Source organism: Malus domestica, chromosome 15, assembly GCF_042453785.1.
Source record: "Malus domestica chromosome 15, GDT2T_hap1".
NCBI lineage: Eukaryota > Viridiplantae > Streptophyta > Magnoliopsida > Rosales > Rosaceae > Malus > Malus domestica.
In genome coordinates, this window is record NC_091675.1 from 44,506,018 (window position 1) to 44,528,396 (window position 22,379).

General features: G+C 38.5%; 1 protein-coding gene across 4 annotated transcripts; it reads left to right on the forward strand.

Moving 5' to 3' along the window:
• The first annotated feature begins 10,276 nt into the window (after window positions 1–10,276).
• Window positions 10,277–21,798, forward strand: LOC103401862 (uncharacterized). Of its 4 annotated transcripts, XM_008340573.4 has the most exons (12): window positions 10,629–10,735; window positions 10,827–10,910; window positions 11,667–11,806; window positions 12,363–12,563; window positions 12,732–12,854; window positions 13,014–13,051; window positions 13,125–13,254; window positions 14,071–19,425; window positions 20,324–20,479; window positions 20,660–20,761; window positions 20,874–21,016; window positions 21,300–21,798. In XM_008340573.4, exons 3-12 carry the CDS (start codon window positions 11,729–11,731, stop codon window positions 21,577–21,579), a joined length of 6,606 nt encoding a protein of 2,201 aa, XP_008338795.2. In that variant the 5' UTR covers window positions 10,629–10,735; window positions 10,827–10,910; window positions 11,667–11,728; the 3' UTR covers window positions 21,580–21,798. The 4 variants fall into 4 exon arrangements, 3 of the variants coding, with proteins under 3 accessions (XP_028949421.1, XP_008338796.2, XP_008338795.2); XM_029093588.2 differs by lacking the exons at window positions 10,629–10,735; window positions 10,827–10,910 and adding an exon at window positions 10,277–10,502; XR_011576025.1 differs by lacking the exons at window positions 10,629–10,735; window positions 10,827–10,910 and adding an exon at window positions 10,333–10,502 and having other exon boundaries at window positions 20,625–20,761.
• The last annotated feature ends 581 nt before the right edge of the window (window positions 21,799–22,379 follow it).

Sequence of the window (22,379 nt, forward strand, 5' to 3'; positions counted from 1 at the left end):
TCATACATAAGCCAACTGTGCTTTGAAAGGGTTCAACATACTTTATGTCATTCGACACTTGCTACAACGTGCCTAGACACCTTGCCCTTATTCCCACCAACCAGGTGATGAAATGTGAAGAAGGAACTCATCTTCATGCCACCAACCAGGTGATGAAATGTACAACCCGTACTCTCATTCATGCCACAAATCAAGTGATGAAATGTACAACCCGTACTCTAATATTATTTGGTAACTTGCCACTCATGCCACCAACCAGGTGAAGAAGGAACTCATCTTCATGCCACCAACCAGGTGATGAAATGTACAACCCGTACTCTAATATCATTTGGCAACTTGCCATTCATGTCACCAACCAGGTGATAAAATGTACAACCCGTACTCTAATATCATTTGGCAACTTACCACTCATGCCACCAACGAGGTGAAGAAAGAACTCATCTTCATGCCACCAAACTAGGTGATGAAATGTACAACCCGTACTTTCCTTCATGCCACTAACCAGGTGATGAAATGTACAACCCATACTCTAATATCATTTGGCAACTTGCCATTCATGCCACCAACCAGGTGATGAAATGTACAACCTGTACTCTACTTCATGCCACTAACCAGGTGATGAAATGTACAACCTGTACTCTCTTTCATGCCACCAACCAGGTGATGAAATGTACAACCCGTACTCTAATATCATTTGGCAACTTGCCATTCATGCCACCAACCAAGGGAAGAAAGAACTTACCTTGGTACCACCAACCAAGTGATGAAAGCAACTCACTATTCATTCCACCTACCAGAAGACGAGTGGTACAACTTGTACATGTGAACTCCTAGCATTCACAAATAATCAAAAACCCTCAAGCTTGACAACTCAACTAGGGGAGCACTTATGCCCAACAAGAGTTATAGTCACCAACAAAGTCTTATTGCAAGCCAACAACAACTTCAGTGCATGGCATACGAAGATCAAGCTATTCAACCCTCTTGCATCTGCTTCAAACATTTCCCCTCTGTAACAATACAAACACTACAACTCATAGAAAACTTCACATACTCTTGATCAAGACAGTGTGAAGCAAAACCAATTTATGGTGCCAACAAGAGCTTCATCAATGGAGGGCAACCACAATTCTTAAAAGCTTCACACATTATTGATCAAGACAGTGTGAAGCAAAACCAATTTATGGTGCCAACAAGAGCTTCATCAATGGAGGGCAACCACAATTCTTAAAAGCTTCACACATTCTTGATCAAGACAGTGTGAAGCAAAACCAATTTATGGTGCCAACAAGAGCTTCATCAAAGGAGTTCAACCACAATTCTCAAAAGCTTCACACACTCTTGATCAAGGCAGTGTGAAGCAAAACCAATTTATGGTGCCAACAAGAGCTTCATCAAAGGAGTTCAACCACAATTCTCAAAAGCTTCACACACACTTGATCAAGACAGTGTGAAGCAAAACCAATTTATGGTGCCAACAAAAACTTCATCAATGGAGGGCAACTACAATTCTCAGACCTTCGAAGCAAATTCAAGATTGTTCGAAGCAAATTCAATTTATATGGTTCATCCAAACCTTCGACTACTATAAGGTGTGGCTTGCATCACAATCTCTTGCTCAACAGTGTGGAAGAAAAATTTGTATATGTTATCTCTCCCACATTTTCAAATTTCTAGTTTCCCAAAAAAAAAAAAAGGGAAATTCAACAAAGCTTCATCAATGGAGGACAACTACAAATTCTCAAAAGTTTCACACTATCTTGATCAAGATAGTGTGAAGCAAAATCAATTCATGGTACCTAACAAAAACTTCAACTCCAAAGCTTCATCAACAAAAGCTTCATCAATGGAGGACAACTACAAATTCTCAAAAGCTTCACACTATCTTGATTAAGATAGTGTGAAGCAAAATCAATTCATGGTACCCAACAAAAGCTTCAACTCCAAAGCCTCCAAAGCTTCAGCTACAAAAGCTTCAACACAAAAGCTTCACCCACAAAAGCTTCAACACAAAAGCTTCACCAACAAAAGCTTCATCAATGGAGGACAACTACAAATTCTCAAAAGCTTCACACTATCTTGATCAAGATAGTGTGAAGCAAAATCAATTCATGGTACCCAACAAAAGCTTCAACTCCAAAGCTTCACCTACAAAGTTTCAACTCCAAAGCTTCACCTACAAAAACTTCAACACAAAAGCTTCACCCACAAAAGCTTCACCTACAAAAGCTTAACCCACAAAAGCTTGACCCACAAAAGCTTGACCTACAAAAGCTTCACCCACAAAAGCTTCACCCACAAAAGCTTCACCTACAAAAGCTCCACCTACAAAAGCTTCACCCACAAAAGCTTCACCCACAAAAGCTTGACCTACAAAAGCTTCACCCACAAAAGCTTCACCCACAAAAGCTTGACCTACAAAAGCTTCACCTACAAAAGCTTAACCCACAAAAGCTTGACCCACAAAAGCTTGACCTACAAAAGCTTGACCTACAAAAGCTTCACCTACAAAAACTTGACCCATAAAAGCTTCACCCACAAAAGCTTCACCTACAAAAGCTTCACATACAAAAGCTTCACACTATCTTGATCAAGATAGTGTGAAGCAAAATCAATTCATGGTGCCCAACAAAGCTTCAACCTCAAAGCTTCACCTACAAAGCTTTAAAAAAAAATATATATATATATATATATATATTTTTTTTTTCTTTTTAAAATTCGAAAATTCAAAAATTCGGAAATTTGAAAATTCAAAAATTCGGAAATTCAAAAATTTGAAAATTCGAAAAAAAAAATCGAAAATTAAAAAAAAAAAAGCCTAGGCCTCCTCTTCTTTGGGCCTAACAACTTTCATAACAAATATATATGAATGAGGAGTTTTGGGCTACCACTTAGAAAGGAAACGCCTCATTCGTCAACTCCCTCGACCGGAGACTTGGGGGACTCCTACCATATGCTACTGCACCTTGATACTCAGAAGTCTCACGACCACTCAGTGACTTGTATTTTTCAAGTTTCCAACCGAGAAGTTTTCCTCACTCGGGAAATTAAGGGAGCACTACCTCAACATACATGCTTCACTCTTAAAGCTTCAACATACAAGCTTCAACAAAAGAAAAAATTCAAAGAACTTAGTGAAGAAGGCCTTGGTGTATTTAACACAATACGTTGAAATGAAGCAAAGCTTGTTTATTGATATCTCCGATAAGTTACAAATATGTACATATACATGAATCAAAATAAACAAACAAGAGGAAGCCTTCACAAAGGTTGCTCATGAGAAGTCTTAGCAGTCGACAGAGCCCCAAAAAAAGTAGGCACCGGAGGGTGATCATTCAGAGCCTCAGTACTGGGCAAAACCCAGAAGGAGGAGGCACCGAAGGTTAATCATTTAGAGCCAGTACAGTCCCAGAAGACGAAGACAATAAATGTCTTTGGAACAAACCCATAAACCTCTGATGATCAAGTAAAATCTGACCATCAGATTCATTTTCATGTTTGTAGCATAGTCATGTGCGAGCCTGTGCAACTGTTATTCTCATGTTTGAGCCCTCTGATATCCTGTTTGAGACTTATCACTTCAGCCGCCAATGATTCAACTTGGCGGGTTCGAGCAAGTAGGCGTTAGGCCATATTAGACACTGAACCTGCACACTGAACATTGAGAGCCAGAGAATCCTTAACAGCCAACTCATCAGACCGTTTGGAAAGTAGTCTGTTATCTTTAGAAGTGAGAAGGTTCCTGGCCACCACCGCAGCGGTCATATCATTCTTCGTCACAGAGTCCCCAACGGTAAGAGGACCAGTAGGGGATAAGAAGGATGTGCACCATATGTTGTCTTAAGAAGGCATGGTTGCCTCTTCACCAAAGTTCAAGTCAAAACGACGATCGGATGGGCTAGACATTCTCAGAAATGATGAAGGAGAAATAAGGTGCAATAAATCTCTTAAGTATAAAAATAAGGGGAAAATTCCAACAAGCAATAACTCTCTGAATGTTATTCTTGCACACAATTGGTGCACTTATAAAAGAAAAGGTAATAGGGCCGTTGGTTCAAAAATCGAAGAGGCATCACTCTTCGAATTTCGAAGAGGCACCACTTTCCAAACGCAACATCAGCTCCTCGGGTACCATAGATAACTTTGCCAAAGATCTCTGACAAAGTTTGGACACATAAATTTTGAAGGTCCAGCTACTCTGCTATTACCCACAAGGGTAAAGGAACAACACCATTACTTGATAACTAAAAAGTCCCTATGTGTGTCAACCTTTGTGCTCCGTGGCAAGGTAGACTGGCAAAAATGCTCAACCTTTACTCACATTCGAGCAAACACTCCTAATAGCATTACTTGCTCAAAAATCGAAGAGGCACTGCCCTCAAAATCTTGAGAGCCAGACTCCCAACATGATTACTTTCTCAGAAATCGAAGAGGCACTGCTCTCCGAATCTCAAGAGCCAAACTCCCAATATGATTGCTTTCTCAAAAATCGAAAAGGCACTGTTCTCCGAATCTCGAGAGCTAGATCCCCGACAAGATTGCTAGTTCGAAAACCAAAGAGGCATCGCTCTCCAAACTTCAAGAGCCAGATTTCCTTGGATAAAACTTGTCTGTAATCTTCACATGCAACATCAGCTTTCTAGATACCACATACCACTTTTTCAAAGTGCTCTGACAAAGTTAAAACACGTGAAGGTTGCAGCTCCCACTACATTGTTACGACCAAGAAGGGTAAAGGAATAGCATTATTACTTGCTCAAAAATCGAAGAGGCACCGCCCTCCGAATCTCGAGAGCCAGACTCCCAACATGATTACTTTCTCAAAAATTTAAGAGGCACCGCTCTCCGAATCTCAAGAGCCAGACTCCCAATAGGATTGCTTTCTCAAAAATGGAAGAGGCACCATTCTCTGAATCTCGAGAGCCAGATCCCTAACAGGATTGCTTGTTCGAAAATCGAAGAGGCATCGCTCTTCGAACTTCGAGAGTCAGGTTTCCTTGGATAAAGCTTGTCTGTAATCTTCACACGCAACATCAGCTTTCCAGATACCACATACCACTTTTTCGAAGTGCTCTGACAAAGTTAAAACACATGAAGCTTGCAGCTCCTACTACATTGCTACGACCAAGAAGGGTAAATGAACAACATTACTACTAGTTGTTAGGCAGACTCCTATATATGTCGCTCTTCATCCTCCACGGATAGGCAGACCTGCAAAAATGCTTAACCCTTCCTCATATCTGAGAGGGCACTCCCAACGAAGCCTTTCGAAATACTCAACTTTCTTCCCCCTAATAATACCTATGCAAACCAGTCACACCAAAGCAAGAGTATCTCATATCATCAAGGTCAAAAGCAAGAGTATCCCGTATCATGCTTTTTCCCTATCTTTTCCTTTGCCCTTGTTCTTACCTGCAAGATAAGGAGAAAAAGAGCAATCAGTCAGCATTTGGAATCAAGCTTCCAGTCAGGAACTGACTGCCCTTGCTTGATTACTTACCTGGCATTGCTCTTGGGTACTCATCTTCAACATCTTATACTTCCAGAAAAGATACCACATCTACCTGAGGAACATATAGGGCAAGTGAGAAGGATACAATGAAGCATGTGGAGACAAGCACAACAGAACACGTGCCGATTCATCTATTACTTCGTCAACAGCAAAAGTATCCTATATCATCAAGGTCGAACGTACTTTTGATTTGATGGACTTGTTTTGACCCTCAAATTCTTGAGTCGGCGTTATACTCTGGAGGAAAACAGAAAACCCTCCAACCTAGTTCAAGAATAAGCCTGTGGAAAGTTACTTCTTCAAAAGCAAAAGTATCTCATATCATCTCTTCTCCATTTGCTTCTCCTTATCCTTGTTGCTGTTTATGACACAAGGAGAAGAAGAACAATCAACCGGAAGCCGAAGTCAAACCTCCGATCCAGGTTACTTGCTTGGAAGTCTGACTGCTTACCTTGTCTATTACCTCTTTCGGCAAATCTTCTAGCTCGGCGACTTGGGGGACTCCTACTATAGGGTTTTATATCGCACTTGACCAAGCCCGAAACTACAAGTAAGCTTCAAGTGAAATTGATACATTACCTTGTGCATCTTCATCGGTTAAAGATACCACCCTTGGATGAAGGAAAAGGACTTCCAGAGAAGATGCCATATCTACGTATGAGACAGATAAGGCAAGTGAAAATGATACCACACTTCGGTACTTAGAAGTTTTGTGATTACTCAATGGCTTGGATCTTGCAAGTCCCCAACCGAGGAGCTTCCCTCACTCGAGAACTTAGGGGAGCATTGTTTGTACCATACTTGACCAATCCCGAAACTACTGAGCACTGGTCAACGTTATACCGTCAAGGACCTAGAAGAGTTTCCCTCCAACCAGGAAGCCAATCACAGTGCGACACGTGTCGATATTAGAAGCCAATCATAGCGCGACATGTGTAAACATCAGAAGCCAATCACAACACGACACGTGTCAATGTCAGAATGAAACTAGAAATTCTTCTATAAATAGAGATCATTCTCTCACTTTTTCCTAATGTCATTTGTACTAAATCATTCACTTGTACTCACTAAAGGAGAGCTTGAACCTATGTACTTGTGTAAACCCTTCACAATTAATGAGAACTCCTTTACTCCATGGACGTAGCCAATTTGGGTGAACCACGTACATCTTGTGTTTGCTTCTTTGTCCCTATCCATTTACATACTTATCCACACTAGCGACCGGAGCAATCTAGCTAAGGTCACAAACTTAACATTTTCTGTTGTACCAAAGTCCTCACTGATTTTGTGCATCAACAATGTCCATGTTGGACAAAATAAAGTGGAAGTGAATGATTCATCCAATGCACGCCTGAAGTGTGGTAGACCCCCAGGTTAAAAAGATTCAGCCCCTTGAAAGAGAAAGATGAAGACACAGTTAAACCCAAATGAAATCATTCAAGAAAAGAAAATGAATGATAAATCCACAATTCATGATTCTGTACTTCCAAAAAAAGAAAATGTCCTTACTGAGACACCTGTCCCTGAAGAGACAGAAGTACATGAAAGCAAAGAAATATCCATAAATTATGCATGTACTAATGAATTGTGGAATCTAAATGAAATAATCATCGACGACATGTTTGCATTTGCAATAGCCACTGAAATTATATTAAGCGATGACATTGAGCCCCGCTCTGTTGATGAATGTAAGCAGAGACATGATTGGCTTAAGTGGAAAGATGCAATCCAGGCAAAATTAAATTCCTTGGAAAGACGACGTGTTTTTGGACCAGTAGTCCAAACCCCGCCTGGTGTGAACCCTGTAGGTTACAAATGGATATTCACAAGGAAACGCAATGAGAAAAACGAGATTGCAAGATATAAAGCACGACTCGTTGCACAAGGTTTTTCACAAAGACTTATAATTGATTATGAAGAGACACTGTCCTGTAATGGACGCAATTACGTTCCGTTACTTAATAAGTTTGGTGATTTTAGAAAAACTTGACATGCGACTTATGGATGTTATCACCGCATATCTATATGGAGAATTAGATACTGACATATATATGAAAGTCACATAAGGACTTAAGTTGCCTGAAGCAACTAACAAACCACGAGGTATGTTCTCAATCAAATTAAGGCGATTATTTTATGGGCTGAAACAATCTGGGCGAATGTGGTATAATCGTCTCAGTGAATATTTGATTAAAGAAGGATATGCCAACAATGTCATCTGCCCTTGTATGTTCATTAAGAAATCAAATACTGGATTTGCTATAGTGGCAGTATACGTCGATGATATGAACCTAGTTGGAACCCTTGAAGAGCTCAATAAAATTGCTGAATATCTGAAAAGCGAATTTGAAATGAAAGACCTTGGGAAAACAAAATATTGTCTCGGTCTGCAAATCGAGCATTGTGTTAATGGAATTTTGGTCCATCAATCAACTTACATTGAAAAAATACTGAAGTGATTTGGCATGGACAAGGCTTATCCACTTAGCACCCCAATGGTCATTCGTTATTTGGACATTAAGAAAGATCCATTCCGTCAAAAAAGAAGATGATGAACTGGTCCTTGGTCTAGAAGTACCATATTTGAGTGTAATAGGTGCTTGTTGTATTTAGCACAATGTACTAGACCAGATATAGCTTTTTCAGTTAACTTGTTAGTTAGGTATAGCTCTGCTCCAACAATTCACCATTGGAAGGGAGTCAAAAATGTTCTACGATACCTTCGTGGGACAACAGATATGGGTCTCTTCTACTCAGACAAGCCTACAAATGAACAGATCCTTGTTGGTACGCAGACGCTGGTTTTCTCTCTGATTCGCATAAAGCCTGCTCACAAAATGGATATGTGTTCACTAATGGAGATACTGCAATTTCATGGCGATCAACGAAACAAACGCTAGTTGCTACATCTTCCAATCACTCAGAAATAATTGCTTTACATGAAGCAAGTCGTGAATGTTCTTGGTTAAGATCAATGATCCATCACATCCGGAATTCATGTGGTCTACCTTCAAAGACAGACACTCCAACTATCATCCATGAAGATAATGTAGCCTGTGTTGCCTAGATGAAGGAAGGATTCATTAAGGGTGATAAGACTAAACACATATCTTTAAGATTTTTCAGTGCACACGAGCTTCAGAAGGTTAAAGTTATTGAAGTCAGACAAATCCGTTCCAATGAAAATTTAGCAGACTTGTTCACCAAATCTCTACCAAAGTGCACATTTTAAAAGTTAGTCCAGGGAATCGGATTACATCGGCTTTCAAAATTGAAGAATTCGGAATCAGGGGGAGATACAATTCAAGGGGAGCATCCATGATACATGCATGTTGTACTCTTTTTCCTTCGATTAGGATTTTTCCTATTGGGTTTTTCCTATCAAGGTTTTAACGAGGCAACATAAGCATGCTCAACACCATCCGGGTAAAGTTGTACTCTTTTTCCTTCGCTATGGTTTTTTTCCCACTAGGTTTTTCCAAGCAAAGTTTTAATGAGGCAACTGATGTTGATATGTGGGCATCCAAGGGGGAGTGTTGTAAAATAGTGGGTATGTTTGCCCACATGTATATAGTAACCCTTTCACAAGTTTAATAGTGTCATTTGTTTGTTTTCTATGAGATTGCTCTATAAATAGAGCACTACATTTGATCAAATTAGACTTGAAGAGAAACACAACTAATAGCAATAATATACATCACTTCCTCTGTAATCATTTTGTGTTGGTATAATATTTTGCAATTGCTTCGCTCCAGTTCCTAGCAAAGGTTATCTCTCTAACTTTTGCCTATTTATAATAGCTAATAAATTAATAATTAAATAATTATAATGGACTAATAATTGGGGATGAAGGTTCTAGTTTTGTAGATTAGGGAGGAAGCGGTGGGGCGATGCTGCCAATTTGGAACATGTCAAATTTAATCATGCAATTTTTTGATCGATGGCTCTGATTTAAATTCCATTCTTCTCACATTTTCATGCAGACACAATCAAACAAATATACAATGGGAGTATGGCCCCGACAAACTTTTCATGCAATTCAAAGCATAATGGAAAAGCAACTTTCTAATGGAATTGGACTGATGGAACGGGGTTTTCGTTAGGAGTATTAGTTGAAGAAAAAAAAATTTGTTTTGCACATGGGCTTATTTCCTATTTATGAGGTCTTAGTTTTTGCCCTTACTATATTGTTTTTTGTCATTTTCATTAAATTTCAAGGCTTTTACATTAAATAAAGTTAGTGACGGATTTTTTTGTAAAAACAAACTTAACCTAAGTCATTTCATTAAAGTTCTCTTTAATTGGAGATCTGTTAGAATCACATGTAGATGAGGCTTTAAAAAAAAAAGCAAAATTTTGGTTGTGTAAAATTACATTTATGCTCATATTTCTTATTCATGTTCAGTTTTAATTAGAGAATTAAATTGATAATTTGATAAAGTTTTGATTAACAATGAGAGTTCATTAATATGTAATTTAAATTATCTGATTATTCATTTAAAATTAAAAATACTACCATTTTAGCACCTATCATTATTGCTTCTTCACATAAAACCAAATTAGTGCGAAATTGGTCAAAAACCCAAAGGAGGTATTGTACCAAAGATCCAACTACTCCAACAGTAGTAAAAGGCAAAAACCCAGAGTCACAGACACATACCAAGACGACAATGACATCACCACAAGAAAAAGCAGAAAAAAAAAATTAAAAATTAAAAATTAAAAAATGAAGATTTTAAGAGACAGACAAATGCAGGCTTTGGCGGGTTTCCAGAACCTGAAGTTGATATTTGAGCTGAAAGCCACCACCTTCTCACCTTACTAATGCTCTTAACCCCTCCATTTACTGCTTATTTACGCCACCAACCCATAAACCTCACACTCACTGACAATCTCTCTCTCTCATCAGAGTCTTTACCTTCTTACCCAAGATTACTTGCTGTTCCTTCCACCTTAAGCACCCTCTACTGTTCTACAGATCCACAGCTAGGTACTGCACCCCCATTGGCAATATAATATCACCCAACATTTTTAATCTTCTTTTTTCATAAAACTCCACACATTTATGTATTTTAATTTATATTTTATTTATGGGTTTTGAATTTTGAGACTCAAAGGTGTTATCTTTACTAGTTTTTACTGCTGCCCCTGTTCCCATCACATTCCCACTGCAATTTTTTGGCGTTTCTGATAATTGGGTTTGAATTTCTTCACATTTGTAATGTAAGTATCTGTGTGGTTTTAGCTGCATGTTGACATTATATTGAAATTACAAATCATGGGGTTTTGACGATTTGTTGTTCTGGACAAACAGTGATTTGGGTTTTTGAAAATTTCCACATTTAGCTAGCCATTTCTGGTTTGGGAAATGGGATTCTCTCTGACGGCGTCGTTTTAGGTATTTTGTCAAGTCTCTTTGGGTTCAGTGTCCTAGCAGCAAGCTGCCATCTGAATTTCCCCAGCTTTTTTTTCTTTCTTTTTCTGGGTTTGGATCCGGTGTGTTTTCAACTGGGATTTGAAAATTGTTTCTGGGTTTTCTATTTTGGAAAGTCCCTGCCTGGTTGTACAAGGCAATGTGCTCTGAATTTGGATTTGATTCTTTCCCAAATCGGTTCCCTGCTCAACCTTTTGTTTTCTCTTAGATTACATTTCTTCTGTTTGGTTACTGAGAGCAGAAAACTGATTGGAAAAAGGAAAATCTTGGATTAGTTTGTTGGATGTTGCTGAATCTGACTAGACCAAATAGGAATCTTACTCTTGTACAAGTGTTGGTTTTAGTTTTACTTTGACTTCTGTTAATGTTGAAAATTGATGATGATCTTTCCTTAATGCATTTACTTGAATTTGATAATGCAGCATGATATGACCTTTTTGGTATGCTATTTCTGATAATGGTCCTACTTGGTTATACCAGCATTTTTTATTCACATTCTGGTTCAACTTTCGGGAGGGGGAAAGGGGATTGCCTATCTAACCTTTTGTTTTTCTACTTGGTTTATAAGCAATTGTGAGCACCAAAATATGTCTTTGTTTCTCTGGCTTAGTTATGATCATCCACGAGATGCACTTCTTAGTTTGCGTGATCAGTTGCAACTTACCTTCCATTTTTCGTGGATACAATGCGATTGAATTTAATTGATTTACAACGGTGCAGGAGAATGAGAGTGTAACCATCAAGGTTCCACAGTTGACTAGAAATAGATAGACTATCTAGTAATGTCAAGGGTCACTAGGTGGAAGCTTGAGAAGACAAAAGTCAAAGTGGTTTTCAGGCTACAATTCCATGCCACAAATGTAAGTTGTAACTTATTAGAATTTACTGCTGAAACTATATCTAGTTGATAGTTTTAATACATTCCCACTTTGTATTCACTTCTTATAGAACCCGTGCATAAACTTCTGGATTGTAAGGTGAAATAGAATGTCTTTAAGTCAACTGCTTAATGATGCATTAGTCAGTGTTAATTAAATCTTCTAAGCAGTCAATCTGGATTCATTTAGATTGTACCAAAAAATAGGCTTTGTCTTGTCAACTTTTTTGTATGTTGTATGTGTCACTACTGGGATTTTCCTGGCAATGGCCTGGCCTGAATCTGGTATTCAGTTGTGTCATATGATGTGTAAGGTAATCTAAAATCGACGTAAACTTCATGTTAGTAATGCAAGCCCATAGATCTCATTAGTTGACTTGTTATTCAATTATAATTTCTTATGGCTAATGGCTTAAAGTGTAACTGAAAGCCATCTTAAGTTTGTATTTTTCCCATAGCATGATGGTGAAACGTGGTGTTATATATCTAGCAGCCACAATCTATGCTACGACTAAATATAATGTTTCTGCATGGTTCAGGTTCCACAAACCGGATGGGATAAGCTGTTTATATCTTTCATACCTGCTGATTCCGGAAAAGCAACTGCAAAAACTACCAAGGCAAATGTAAGGAATGGGACCTGTAAATGGGGAGATCCTATCTATGAAACTACAAGACTTCTACAAGACACTAAAACCAAACAATACGATGAGAAGCTTTACAAACTTGTGGTAACCATGGTAATACTCCAGAATTTTTATGTATTCATAGATTTCTGCTTCAAATTCCGTTGATTTATAACCTAGTTTTCTCTAGTCCCTAATCACCGCCAGAGCAACTGTCTGCAGCCATTACGTTGTTTAAACTGAGTTTAACTTTGTCTTTGGCCTAAATCTAACTGACATCAGGGTTCTTCAAGGTCTAGTATCCTTGGCGAGACTAATATCAACCTTGCTGATTATGCTGATGCTTCAAAGCCTTCGTCTGTTGCACTTCTACTCCTTGGATGTGATTCTGGAACTGTTTTACATGTGAGAATCTCTGAAGTTCAAATTATTTTAGACATAGTGTTATCTTAGGAAAACTAGTTGATTTCTCATTTAGCTTCCAGTAATTTGTTATTACTGGTTGGCAACTACCATATGATCGTGTTTAGCAAATTTTTTTTTTTTTGTCTTATTCCATGCCAGGTCACAGTGCAGCTGCTAACTTCTAAAACTGGCTTCAGGTAAGCATTAAAACATGTAAACATATTGCTTTAACTAATTTCAGTTGTTAATTTGTAGTTCTTTTACTTTCAGAGAGTTTGAGCAGCAGAGGGAGCTCAGAGAGAGTGGTCTACGAACAACCTCTGACCAAAATAGAAATGATGTATCCACTACTAGAAAGATATCATCTTCTGAAGATACAGTGAATGATCAGATGGATAAGGTTAGTCGTTCTCTTCTGTCTCTATTTATCCCGTAGTATATATGTTTGTTTCTGTTGACATTTTTATTTCACTCTGTATTTTGTTTAAAAAAGAAATCAAAAGATTTTAAGAAAAAGGAGCAAATGATAGATCAGAGTGCACCTTGGCGTAACAACCTAAACATTAATAGAACCAAAACCACATTCAATACAATACTCAAGACAAATCAAGACAGAAATTACTAATGGAACGTCCCGAAATTCCAGAACACACTCAATAAAATAGGAGATAGGGTTGGAAAAATATTATTTCAATCACTCTTTCTTGTGATAGTACATCTATGGATCTATCTCTATCTCTTTTTGTCTGGTGTATGCTGGTTGCATGTCTTTTTATGACATGATTTGCCTTGACTAATCCTCTGAGGTTTGTCATGCATGTGTGGAAGATACATGCTGCCGGCCAAAAGAAACACCTTTCTCAGAATGCGTTTATGCTATTAAAGATGAAATTAGGCTCACTGTTGCTGCTATGATGTTCAAGCATTAACGGGTTGACAGATGAGAAAGATAGGTCCTGCTTTTGCAGAGTTTTATGTGTATATCCGTCGAGTTGGTTACTGAGAAACTTAACCTTTCTCACAAATTCTGAGAGTGATAATTTTATACTTTTTTCTTGTAATTGTAAGATTGTTTGAAAATTTCAAATTATTTGACACAAATTGACAAACTTACACAGTGCATTATATGACTTCTTTTACCATATGGAGTTATTATCTTTGTGATAGGTGTTTTGCATATGTTGTGATAATATATGCTGTTTTCTTATTTCTACAGATGAATTCGAAGGTTAAATTCAAAGAACTTTCTCCCCTTGAAGAGGGGGCTGGCCCGAATGAAGAGTATGCAGATTCAACTGGTGGATTTGAATGTTCTTCCAATACTTCAGAAAGTTTATATGCTGAGAAACATGACACGTCTAGCACCCATGAGATTGATAGTATTAAGAGTACCGCCTCTGGTGATTTAGGGGGATTGTCCCTTAGTCAAAGTCCTGGACAAGAGAAACGACATCCCACTGATCAGCGATTCTTGGCACAGGGAACCAGCGAGTGGGCTCATAGCTGGGGTTCTGACTTTTCTGCAGATGCTGATTTGCCAAATACTTATGAGGAAAATAGTAGGCTTAGAGGAAGCTTGGAAGCTGCTGAATTATCCATTCTTGAGCTTAAGCAGGAGGTGAGCTCTTTACAGCTTCATGCTGATGAAATAGGCAATGACGCTAAAAAAATTTCTTTTCAACTTGATGCTGAAATTGCTTCTGGAGAACAATTAGCAAAAGAAGTTTCCGTACTGAGATCCGAATGTTCAAAGTTAAAAGAAGATCTTGAGGAGCAAAAAAGTTTCAATTTAACCATTCCATTCTCCCGCAGAGAAAGTATTGAGACAAGCCAAGTTCACATTTTTCATGAGTTACACCTCAGGTGGTTTAAGGGGCTTTCAAGTATGGAAGATAAATTAAAAGAGATTCAGAGGAAGGCAATCTTGGGAGTAAATGAAAGGAACTTCCAGTCCTGTCACTCGGATTTCGAGGCATTGCTTTGTGTTTTGCTAGTTCTCAAACAAGAGACTGGGCAGGCAAGTTCAGGGATGAACATGACAAGCGTAAACCAGGCTGATGATATGACTTTACATAAAGGTGAGCAATTAGTACTAGGAACAAGGGTGGATGCAGATTTCTATAAACTCAAGGGTGCGGTTCATTGTATAAGCATACCTGGCCTGGTGTCGCAAGACTTTGATACTGTAGATGCTGCCAATGCAATGAAAGGGAAATTTGTTGAACTTTTAAGGGAGTTGGATGAGTTGAGAGCTGATCGAGAAAGCCTTGCAAAGAAAGCAGACCAGATGGAATGCTACTATGAAGCTCTCATTCATGAACTTGAGGAAAACCAGAGACAGATGATGGGAGAATTGCAGAGTCTCAGAAATGAGCATTCTACTTGCATGTACACAATTTCATCTGCTAACTCTGAGATGGAGAGAATCCAGCAAGACATGAACAACGAGCGAATAATATTTTCCAAAGAAAAGTGTGATTTGGACTCTCTGAACAAGGAGTTTGAAAGAAGGGCTACTACAGCAGAAGCAGCTCTTAAAAGGGCATGCATGAATTACTCTATTGCAGTGAACCAGTTACAGAAGGACCTTGAATTGCTTTCTTTCCAGGTTCAGTCCATGCATGAGACTAATGAGAACCTCATTAAGCAGGCTTTTGAAGATTCTTTGATTCCAAGGTTTCAGGAGTGTGAAGAAACAGTGCAGAATCGGAAATCAGATTCAGAGGATTTTCTGTCAGCAAAATATTTGCAGTGTCAGAATAAATGTTACAAGACAAAGAATCAGAAGTTAGATGGGGATGCATTATCAAACGATTTGAGAAGATCCCTCCTCTTACAGAAGGGGCTCTACCAAAAGATTGAAGAAGAACTTTATGAGGTGCATCTGGTGAATGTGTATTTGGATGTATTCTCAAAGACTCTACAAGTTACTTTGGTTGAAGCAAGTGCTGACTTCGGATTGACAAAAGAGAGAATGCATGAACTTTCACACCAGCTGGAGCTTTCAACTGAGTCCAATGAGTTATTGATGCTGAGGCTGCAGACTGCATTGGATGAGATTCGCTGCCTGAATGAATACAAGGAAACTTGTAATTCGATCCGCAATGACTTGGCTCTGAAGAACCAAATTTTGGAAGCAGATTTACAAAACACTACCAGTGAAAATGGTCTTCTTACCCAGAAGATTGTTGAATGGAAAGGTATGATAAAAGAATATGAAACTTATGAGAGCAAATACAAGGCCTGCACTACTGAAAAATTACAGCTGGAAAATTTGTTGCAAAAGGAAACCTTAGAAAACGACACTCTACAAAATAGACTTTCCTCTTTGCGGGAAGAGTTGAAATCTGTCAGAATTGACTTTGATGAGCTTGCTTGCACGAAGGAGGATCTGCAGAATATTGTAAACTTTCTACAGGGTAAGTTATGGAATCTGTTGGCATCTTATGACCTAAAGTATAAAAGCCTGGCTCCTTGCGGTGGATCTGTCTGTCAAGACTTGGAATCCAAAGATTTAACAGGTGTACTGTTGCAAATAGAAGAGTTTCAGAACAAGGTATATGAAAAGACTGTCCAGATGATTGAAGAGAAGAAAGACCTAGTGCAAGAAAGAGATATTGCTCAAGAGTCTTTACGCGCAGCAGAATCTGATAATCTGATGATGAAGCAGAAATTTGAACATGATCTACGAGGTACAGTGGATAAACTAGATGTTTTGAGTGCGCTGGTTCACAAGCTCCAGTTACGAGTTGAGGCCATTGCAAACAGACCCGAGATTAGCTCTGAAGCTGAAGACAATTATGCACAACAGCACAGAGAGCTTTTGTCTGATCTTGATAATTTAGAAATGGAGCTCCAGCAACTTACTTCTAAAAACGAGGGCCTTGCTGAGGAATTTATGGCATTAGAGAAAGTAACTGAAGAATTAGCAAGGTGTAACCTGGCCATAGCAGCATTAACAGAGGAAAAAGAAGCTTTGATGGTGTTCTTACAGGATAAAACTGAAGAATCTTCCAGGCTTGCTCTCAAGCTTAATAATTTGCAAGGGAGTTTACTTTCTTTGCATGATGAGGTCCACACAGAGAGAAATCTCAGAGATAAGTTAGAGAGTAAAATTACAGATCTCACTTCCCAATTGAACGAGAAGCATTGCCAGTTGCTAGGTTTTGATCAGCAGAAGGCTGAGCTGGTCCATCTCAAACAATCGGTATCCGATCTAGAACTGGAGAAATCAAGAGTTTCCTGTCTCCTGTTGGACTCTGACGAATGTATAAAAGATTTAGAAGCTCAATTGTTTGAAATGCATGAATTTTCGATAGCTACTGATGTTGGACTGTTTTTCACAAAGGCTCAATATGAGACCAGGATTGAAGAACTAGGAAGGTGTAACCTCACCATAGCAGCGCTTTCAGAGATAAAAGAAGTTTTGATGGCATCTTTACAGGATAAAACTGAAGAATCTTCCAAGCTTTCTCTTGAGCTTAAAAGTTTGCAAGGGAGTTTGGTTTCTTTGCATGATGGGGTTCAAAAGGAGAGAAATCTCAGGGATAAGTTAGAGAGTACAATTACAGATCTCACTTCCCAATTGAATGAAAAGCATTGCCAGTTGCTAGGTTTTGATCAGCAGAAGGCTGAGCTTGTCCATCTAAAAAAATTGGTATCGGATCTAGAACTTGAGAAATCAAGAGTTTCCTGTCTCTTGTTGGAATCTGAGGAATGTTTAAAAGACGTCCGTGAAGAGTGTTCCTCCATTTCTGCCTTGGAGGCTCAATTGTCTGAAATGCATGAATTTTCAATAGCTGCTGATGTTGGACTCACTTTCACCAAAGTTCAATATGAGACAAGGATTGAAGAACTAGAAAGGTATAACCCGACTGTAGCAGAATTATCAGAGGAGAAAGAAGCTTTAATGGAGTCCTTGCAGAATAAAACTGAAGAATCTTTCAAGCTTTGTCTGGAGCTTAATAGTATGCAAGGAAGTTTGCTCTCTTTGCAAGATGAGTTGCAAACTGAGAGAAATCTCAGAGATAAGTCAGAGAGTAGAATTACAGATCTGACTTCCCAATTGAATGAGAAGAACAGTCAGTTGCTAGATTTCAATCAACAGATGGCTGAGCTGGTCCATCTCAAACTATTGGTATCGGAGCTAGAGCTAGAAAAATCAAGAGTTCTCCGTCTCCTGTTGGATTCTGAGAAGTGTCTTAAAGATGCTCGTGAAGAGTGTTCTTCAGTCTCTGCTTTGGAAGCTCAGTTATCTGAAATGCATGAATTTTCAATAGCTGCTGATGTTGGACTCACTTTCACAAAAACTCAATATGAGGTCGTGATCGAAGAGCTGTGTCAGAAACTGCACTTTTCAGATAGCCAAGTTTCTGATATTCGCAACAATTTCCTTAATGTAGATAATATGCTTAACAAATGTCTTGCTAGCGAAGGGCATTACCTTGAAGAGAACACTCACTTGATGACAAGTCTCAATTCCCTTAAATCTGAGTTGGACGCCTCCAGTGCTCAAAACAGGATACTTCTTGATGCAAACAGTGCAATGAGGACTGAACTTGAGGAATACAATAAAAGAGCTGATAATACGGAGGATATTGTCCGCATGGATAAAAATCAGTCTGCTCTTGAGGTTGAAAGGCTGGAACATCTTCTAATGACATCTGAAGAAGAGATCAATAACCTGATATTCTCCAAGGAAGAACTAGAAGTCAAAGCTTTAGTACTCAAAGCCAAGTTGGATGAACAGTCCGCTCAGATAACCTTGCTGGAAGGATGTAAGGATGAAATGGAAATGCTGCACGATAGATGTAGAGAGCTTACACAGAAGGTTGCTGAACAGGTCTTAAAGACGGAAGAGTTTAAAAACTTGTCCATCCATTTTAAGGATCTTAAAGACAAGGCTTATGCCGAGGGACTCCATGCACAGGATAAAAAAGAACCAGGAGGGCCACCAGCTGCCATGCCAGAGTCCTTAAGAATTGTATTCATCAAAGAACAATATGAAACCAAGCTGCAAGAACTGAAACAACTGCTTGCTATGTCCAATAAGCATAGTGAGGAGATGCTCCGGAAATTACAAGATGCAGTCAATGAAGTTGAGAACAAGAAGAAATCAGAAGCTACTAATGTGAAGAGAAATGAAGAGCTAGGAATGAGGATATTGGAATTGGAGTCTGACCTACATTCAGTGCTTTCTGAAAAGCGTGAAATAATGAAAGCATATGACCTGATGAAAGCTGAAAAGGAATGCTCATTAATAAGCCTCGAGTGCTGCAAGGCAGAAAAACAAGAGCTTGAAGCATCTTTGCAGAAGTGCAACGAGGAAAAAGCTAAAATTGCTTTAGAACTCACCTCAGCAAAGGACTTGCTTGAGAGCACGTCATCATCTATAAATTATCAGAGGGACGCAGACACATCTGGCCTGCAAAGCAGCAGAATAGCAGAGGAAACTTTAGCTAAGTTTTCTGAGCTAGATGTAGCCAATGGTGAAGCATCTCAGCGTGAATGCATGAATTCCATTGATGAAGCAGACCAGTCAAATGTACTCAATAATATAAACTCCAAGCAGGTAATTAACTGTTTTTATGAGGATTATCTATATTAGAGTAATTTGCTACTTTGAAACCTCTAATTCTTTGTGCAAATGTGTAGCACCCAGATGCTTATGTTAGCTTATATACACTATGCATGTTAGTATTTTCCATTAAGTTCTGGGAAGGTGAACAAAGATTGCCTTATCATTCTGCCCTCTCTAAAGACGTGCTTTCAGTTTGCTATGCTTTTCTACCTTTTCCATCATAGTGAGTTTGGATGGTTCTTCTGAAGTTATAGTTCTTACTATACCAGTTGACAGTGCCTCAGTGAGTTGCTGCTCCATATATTACCTAACTAATAGCACTCCTATTTCATTTAGTGCTAGCCCTTCTTTACTCAGTTCACGTCCCCTGCTTTCACCTTAAACTCATTTCCTAGAAAGTATCACCATTGGTGTGAAAGTCAAAGCACTCCGTGTTGACTTTGGTACTACCAGTTTTTATCAGTCCTCGAAGGTTTAAACTCCTTGTTCACAATTAAAGTTGTCAACGTTTCCATGAAATAATGGTGAAATCTAATTATGAAAGAAGTCCTACATTAGGTCAACTCAGAATACTACAAGTATGATCTTTACAATATGGCTGCCTAGTTGGCTATGAATGTGTTATTCATAGCTTGTACTTGTGTTGCTGATTATGTATGCTTATTCTAGTAGCCTCTTCGAACTTTACATATTGTTCTCCTAGAGGCGATAATAATTTGTGCTTGACTGGTAATTGATTTGCTTAGGCTTCAAAATTTTGAAGTCCGCCTATCTCTAGCAGAGGAATAGGATAGTCATTTCTCCCAAAGAAAAGGTTTACTTTGTTTTATTTTACATGTTTATGTACTGAAATTTTGGTCGCTGACAATATATGTGCATCATTGGACAGGATGATCTTGTATCCAGAGGTGTAAATGGGATCTCTAGTATTGTACTTTCAAAGCAAAGGGATACTCTTAATACCGACATGAAGCATTTGGTTCTTGCCAACGAGAATTTTAAGGCCCAAAGCTTAAAGTCTAGCATGGAAAACTTAGATAAGGAGGTATGTATTTCATACAAACACAAGTGAGCAAATACTTTTGTATTGCTACAGTTTCATCTTCTAAAGTTGGGGAGCAGGAACTGGATAATAATTTCTCAACATCGTTTCTAGAATCTAGGTCCTGAGATATAATTTTCTTTTGCAGCATATCTTTTTTTATCTGTATTAATCTTCTTGCAGTTGGAAAGGATGAAACATGAAAATTTGCTTCTTCCAATCGATGATCAACACCTTGACCCAAATTTTCCTGGTTTACAAAGAGAGATTATGCAATTAAAGAAGGTCAATAACTTTGTGATCCTTACAACTTATAATATAAGCGTGTCCTTGAACTATATCATGTTTCGTATAAGCATGTCCCTGAACTGACTTCATGTTTCGGATCTTTGACTAGGCAAATGAAGAATTGGGAAATATATTTCCCTCATTCAATGAATTTTCTTGCAGTGGCAATGCATTAGAGAGGGTGCTAGCTTTGGAAATTGAACTTGCTGAAGCATTGCGGGCAAAGAAGAAATCAATTATCCAGTTTCAAAGGTACATATAACTGAGTAAATTATCAATTTCGTGATTAGACTTTAGATGCATGTCAACTAGAACCTTTGCAGCGGTTACTGGTAATTTCTTTCCGGCTTTGGTGTATTTTGGGTTTGCACGGGATGCTAAATTTGTACGATTATAAACCAGAAGAATTTCATAATGTACTCATCTATTGGTTTTTGGACCTTTAGGGGAAAAAGTGGTTATTTGAAAATTAGCACAACTAGGAATACAATTTCTTTTGAGTTCAATAATTAACATGACATCCTCCCTTTTCCAGTTCTTTCGTGAAACAACACAGTGATGAGGAAGCAGTGTTTCACAGCTTTAGAGACATCAACGAGCTAATTAAAGACATGCTGGAGATTAAGGGAAGATATACTACCGTGGAAACAGAACTCAAAGACATGCATGACCGTTACTCCCAGTTAAGCCTTCAATTTGCAGAGGTCGAAGGGGAGAGACAAAAACTAATGATGACTCTCAAGAATGTCCGAGCGTCAAAGAAAGCCCTATACTTGAATTGCTCCTCAACATCCCCTTTTCTAGACCCTTCGTAATAGTCACCGTAGCCATCCATTCTTGTTTGCGAAGAAATAGCCCTTTACGGGGTTGAGAATTGTTGGTCCGACATGCCGTGCTGCGTCATGTTATCGTATACGTGAAAGGTGAATAATGTATGGACCAGTTAGCCGCTGGTGGTGAAACATTACGATGTTGAAATGTGGTAACGAAATCTCAGCAGCAGTGTAAATAGAAACCTCTGCTGTTCTGTGTAACTGGTTTATAGTATCACAGGTACAGAACCCTGTTATGAACCCTTCATTTTCGGGTAGCTGGGGGAATATGTTGGAGTTCCGCTGTATAGTCAATCAAAGATTTTGTCATTTATATTTAAACAAAATAAAAAATAAAAAAAGCATTTTTTTTCCCCATACATCCCTTCTCCATACTAATTTCATGTGGGAGGGGATGAGACTCGCAACGAACACGTATCTTAAGTGGTTAAGGACATTCAAGATGAAAATTTAAATAGTTCGGAACAAATGCAGTTATACGTACAGTAACATCTACAACAACAACAATCACAAAGTCTTATTTCACTAAGTGGGGCCAGTTGTATGAATTCTAGAACGCTACTGATGAGTCGATTTTATACTATATACTTTGTTATGTATTTTCAATGTAGGACATTCGACTTCCTCTAGAACAAAACATAGTCAAACAGATGAATTTTGGAGTGATTTCTGAGTCTGTTGACTTGATTGTGTCAAAGTTTCATAATTTTCTACTAAGCGATTATTTTCTGGCAATAAAATAGAGGAGCAATGCGATGTGCTGGAATAGTGACATTTTAGGC

Bases quoted from the DNA above. Each gene is read 5' to 3' on its own strand.
- LOC103401862 (XM_029093588.2), top strand. From the start codon at position 11,729: ATGTCAAGGGTCACTAGGTGGAAGCTTGAGAAGACAAAAGTCAAAGTG. The intron at 13,052-13,124 runs GTAAGCATTAAA...TTTTACTTTCAG, and splicing joins ACTTCTAAAACTGGCTTCAG to AGAGTTTGAGCAGCAGAGGG. The intron at 21,017-21,299 runs GTACATATAACT...TCCCTTTTCCAG, and splicing joins TCAATTATCCAGTTTCAAAG to TTCTTTCGTGAAACAACACA.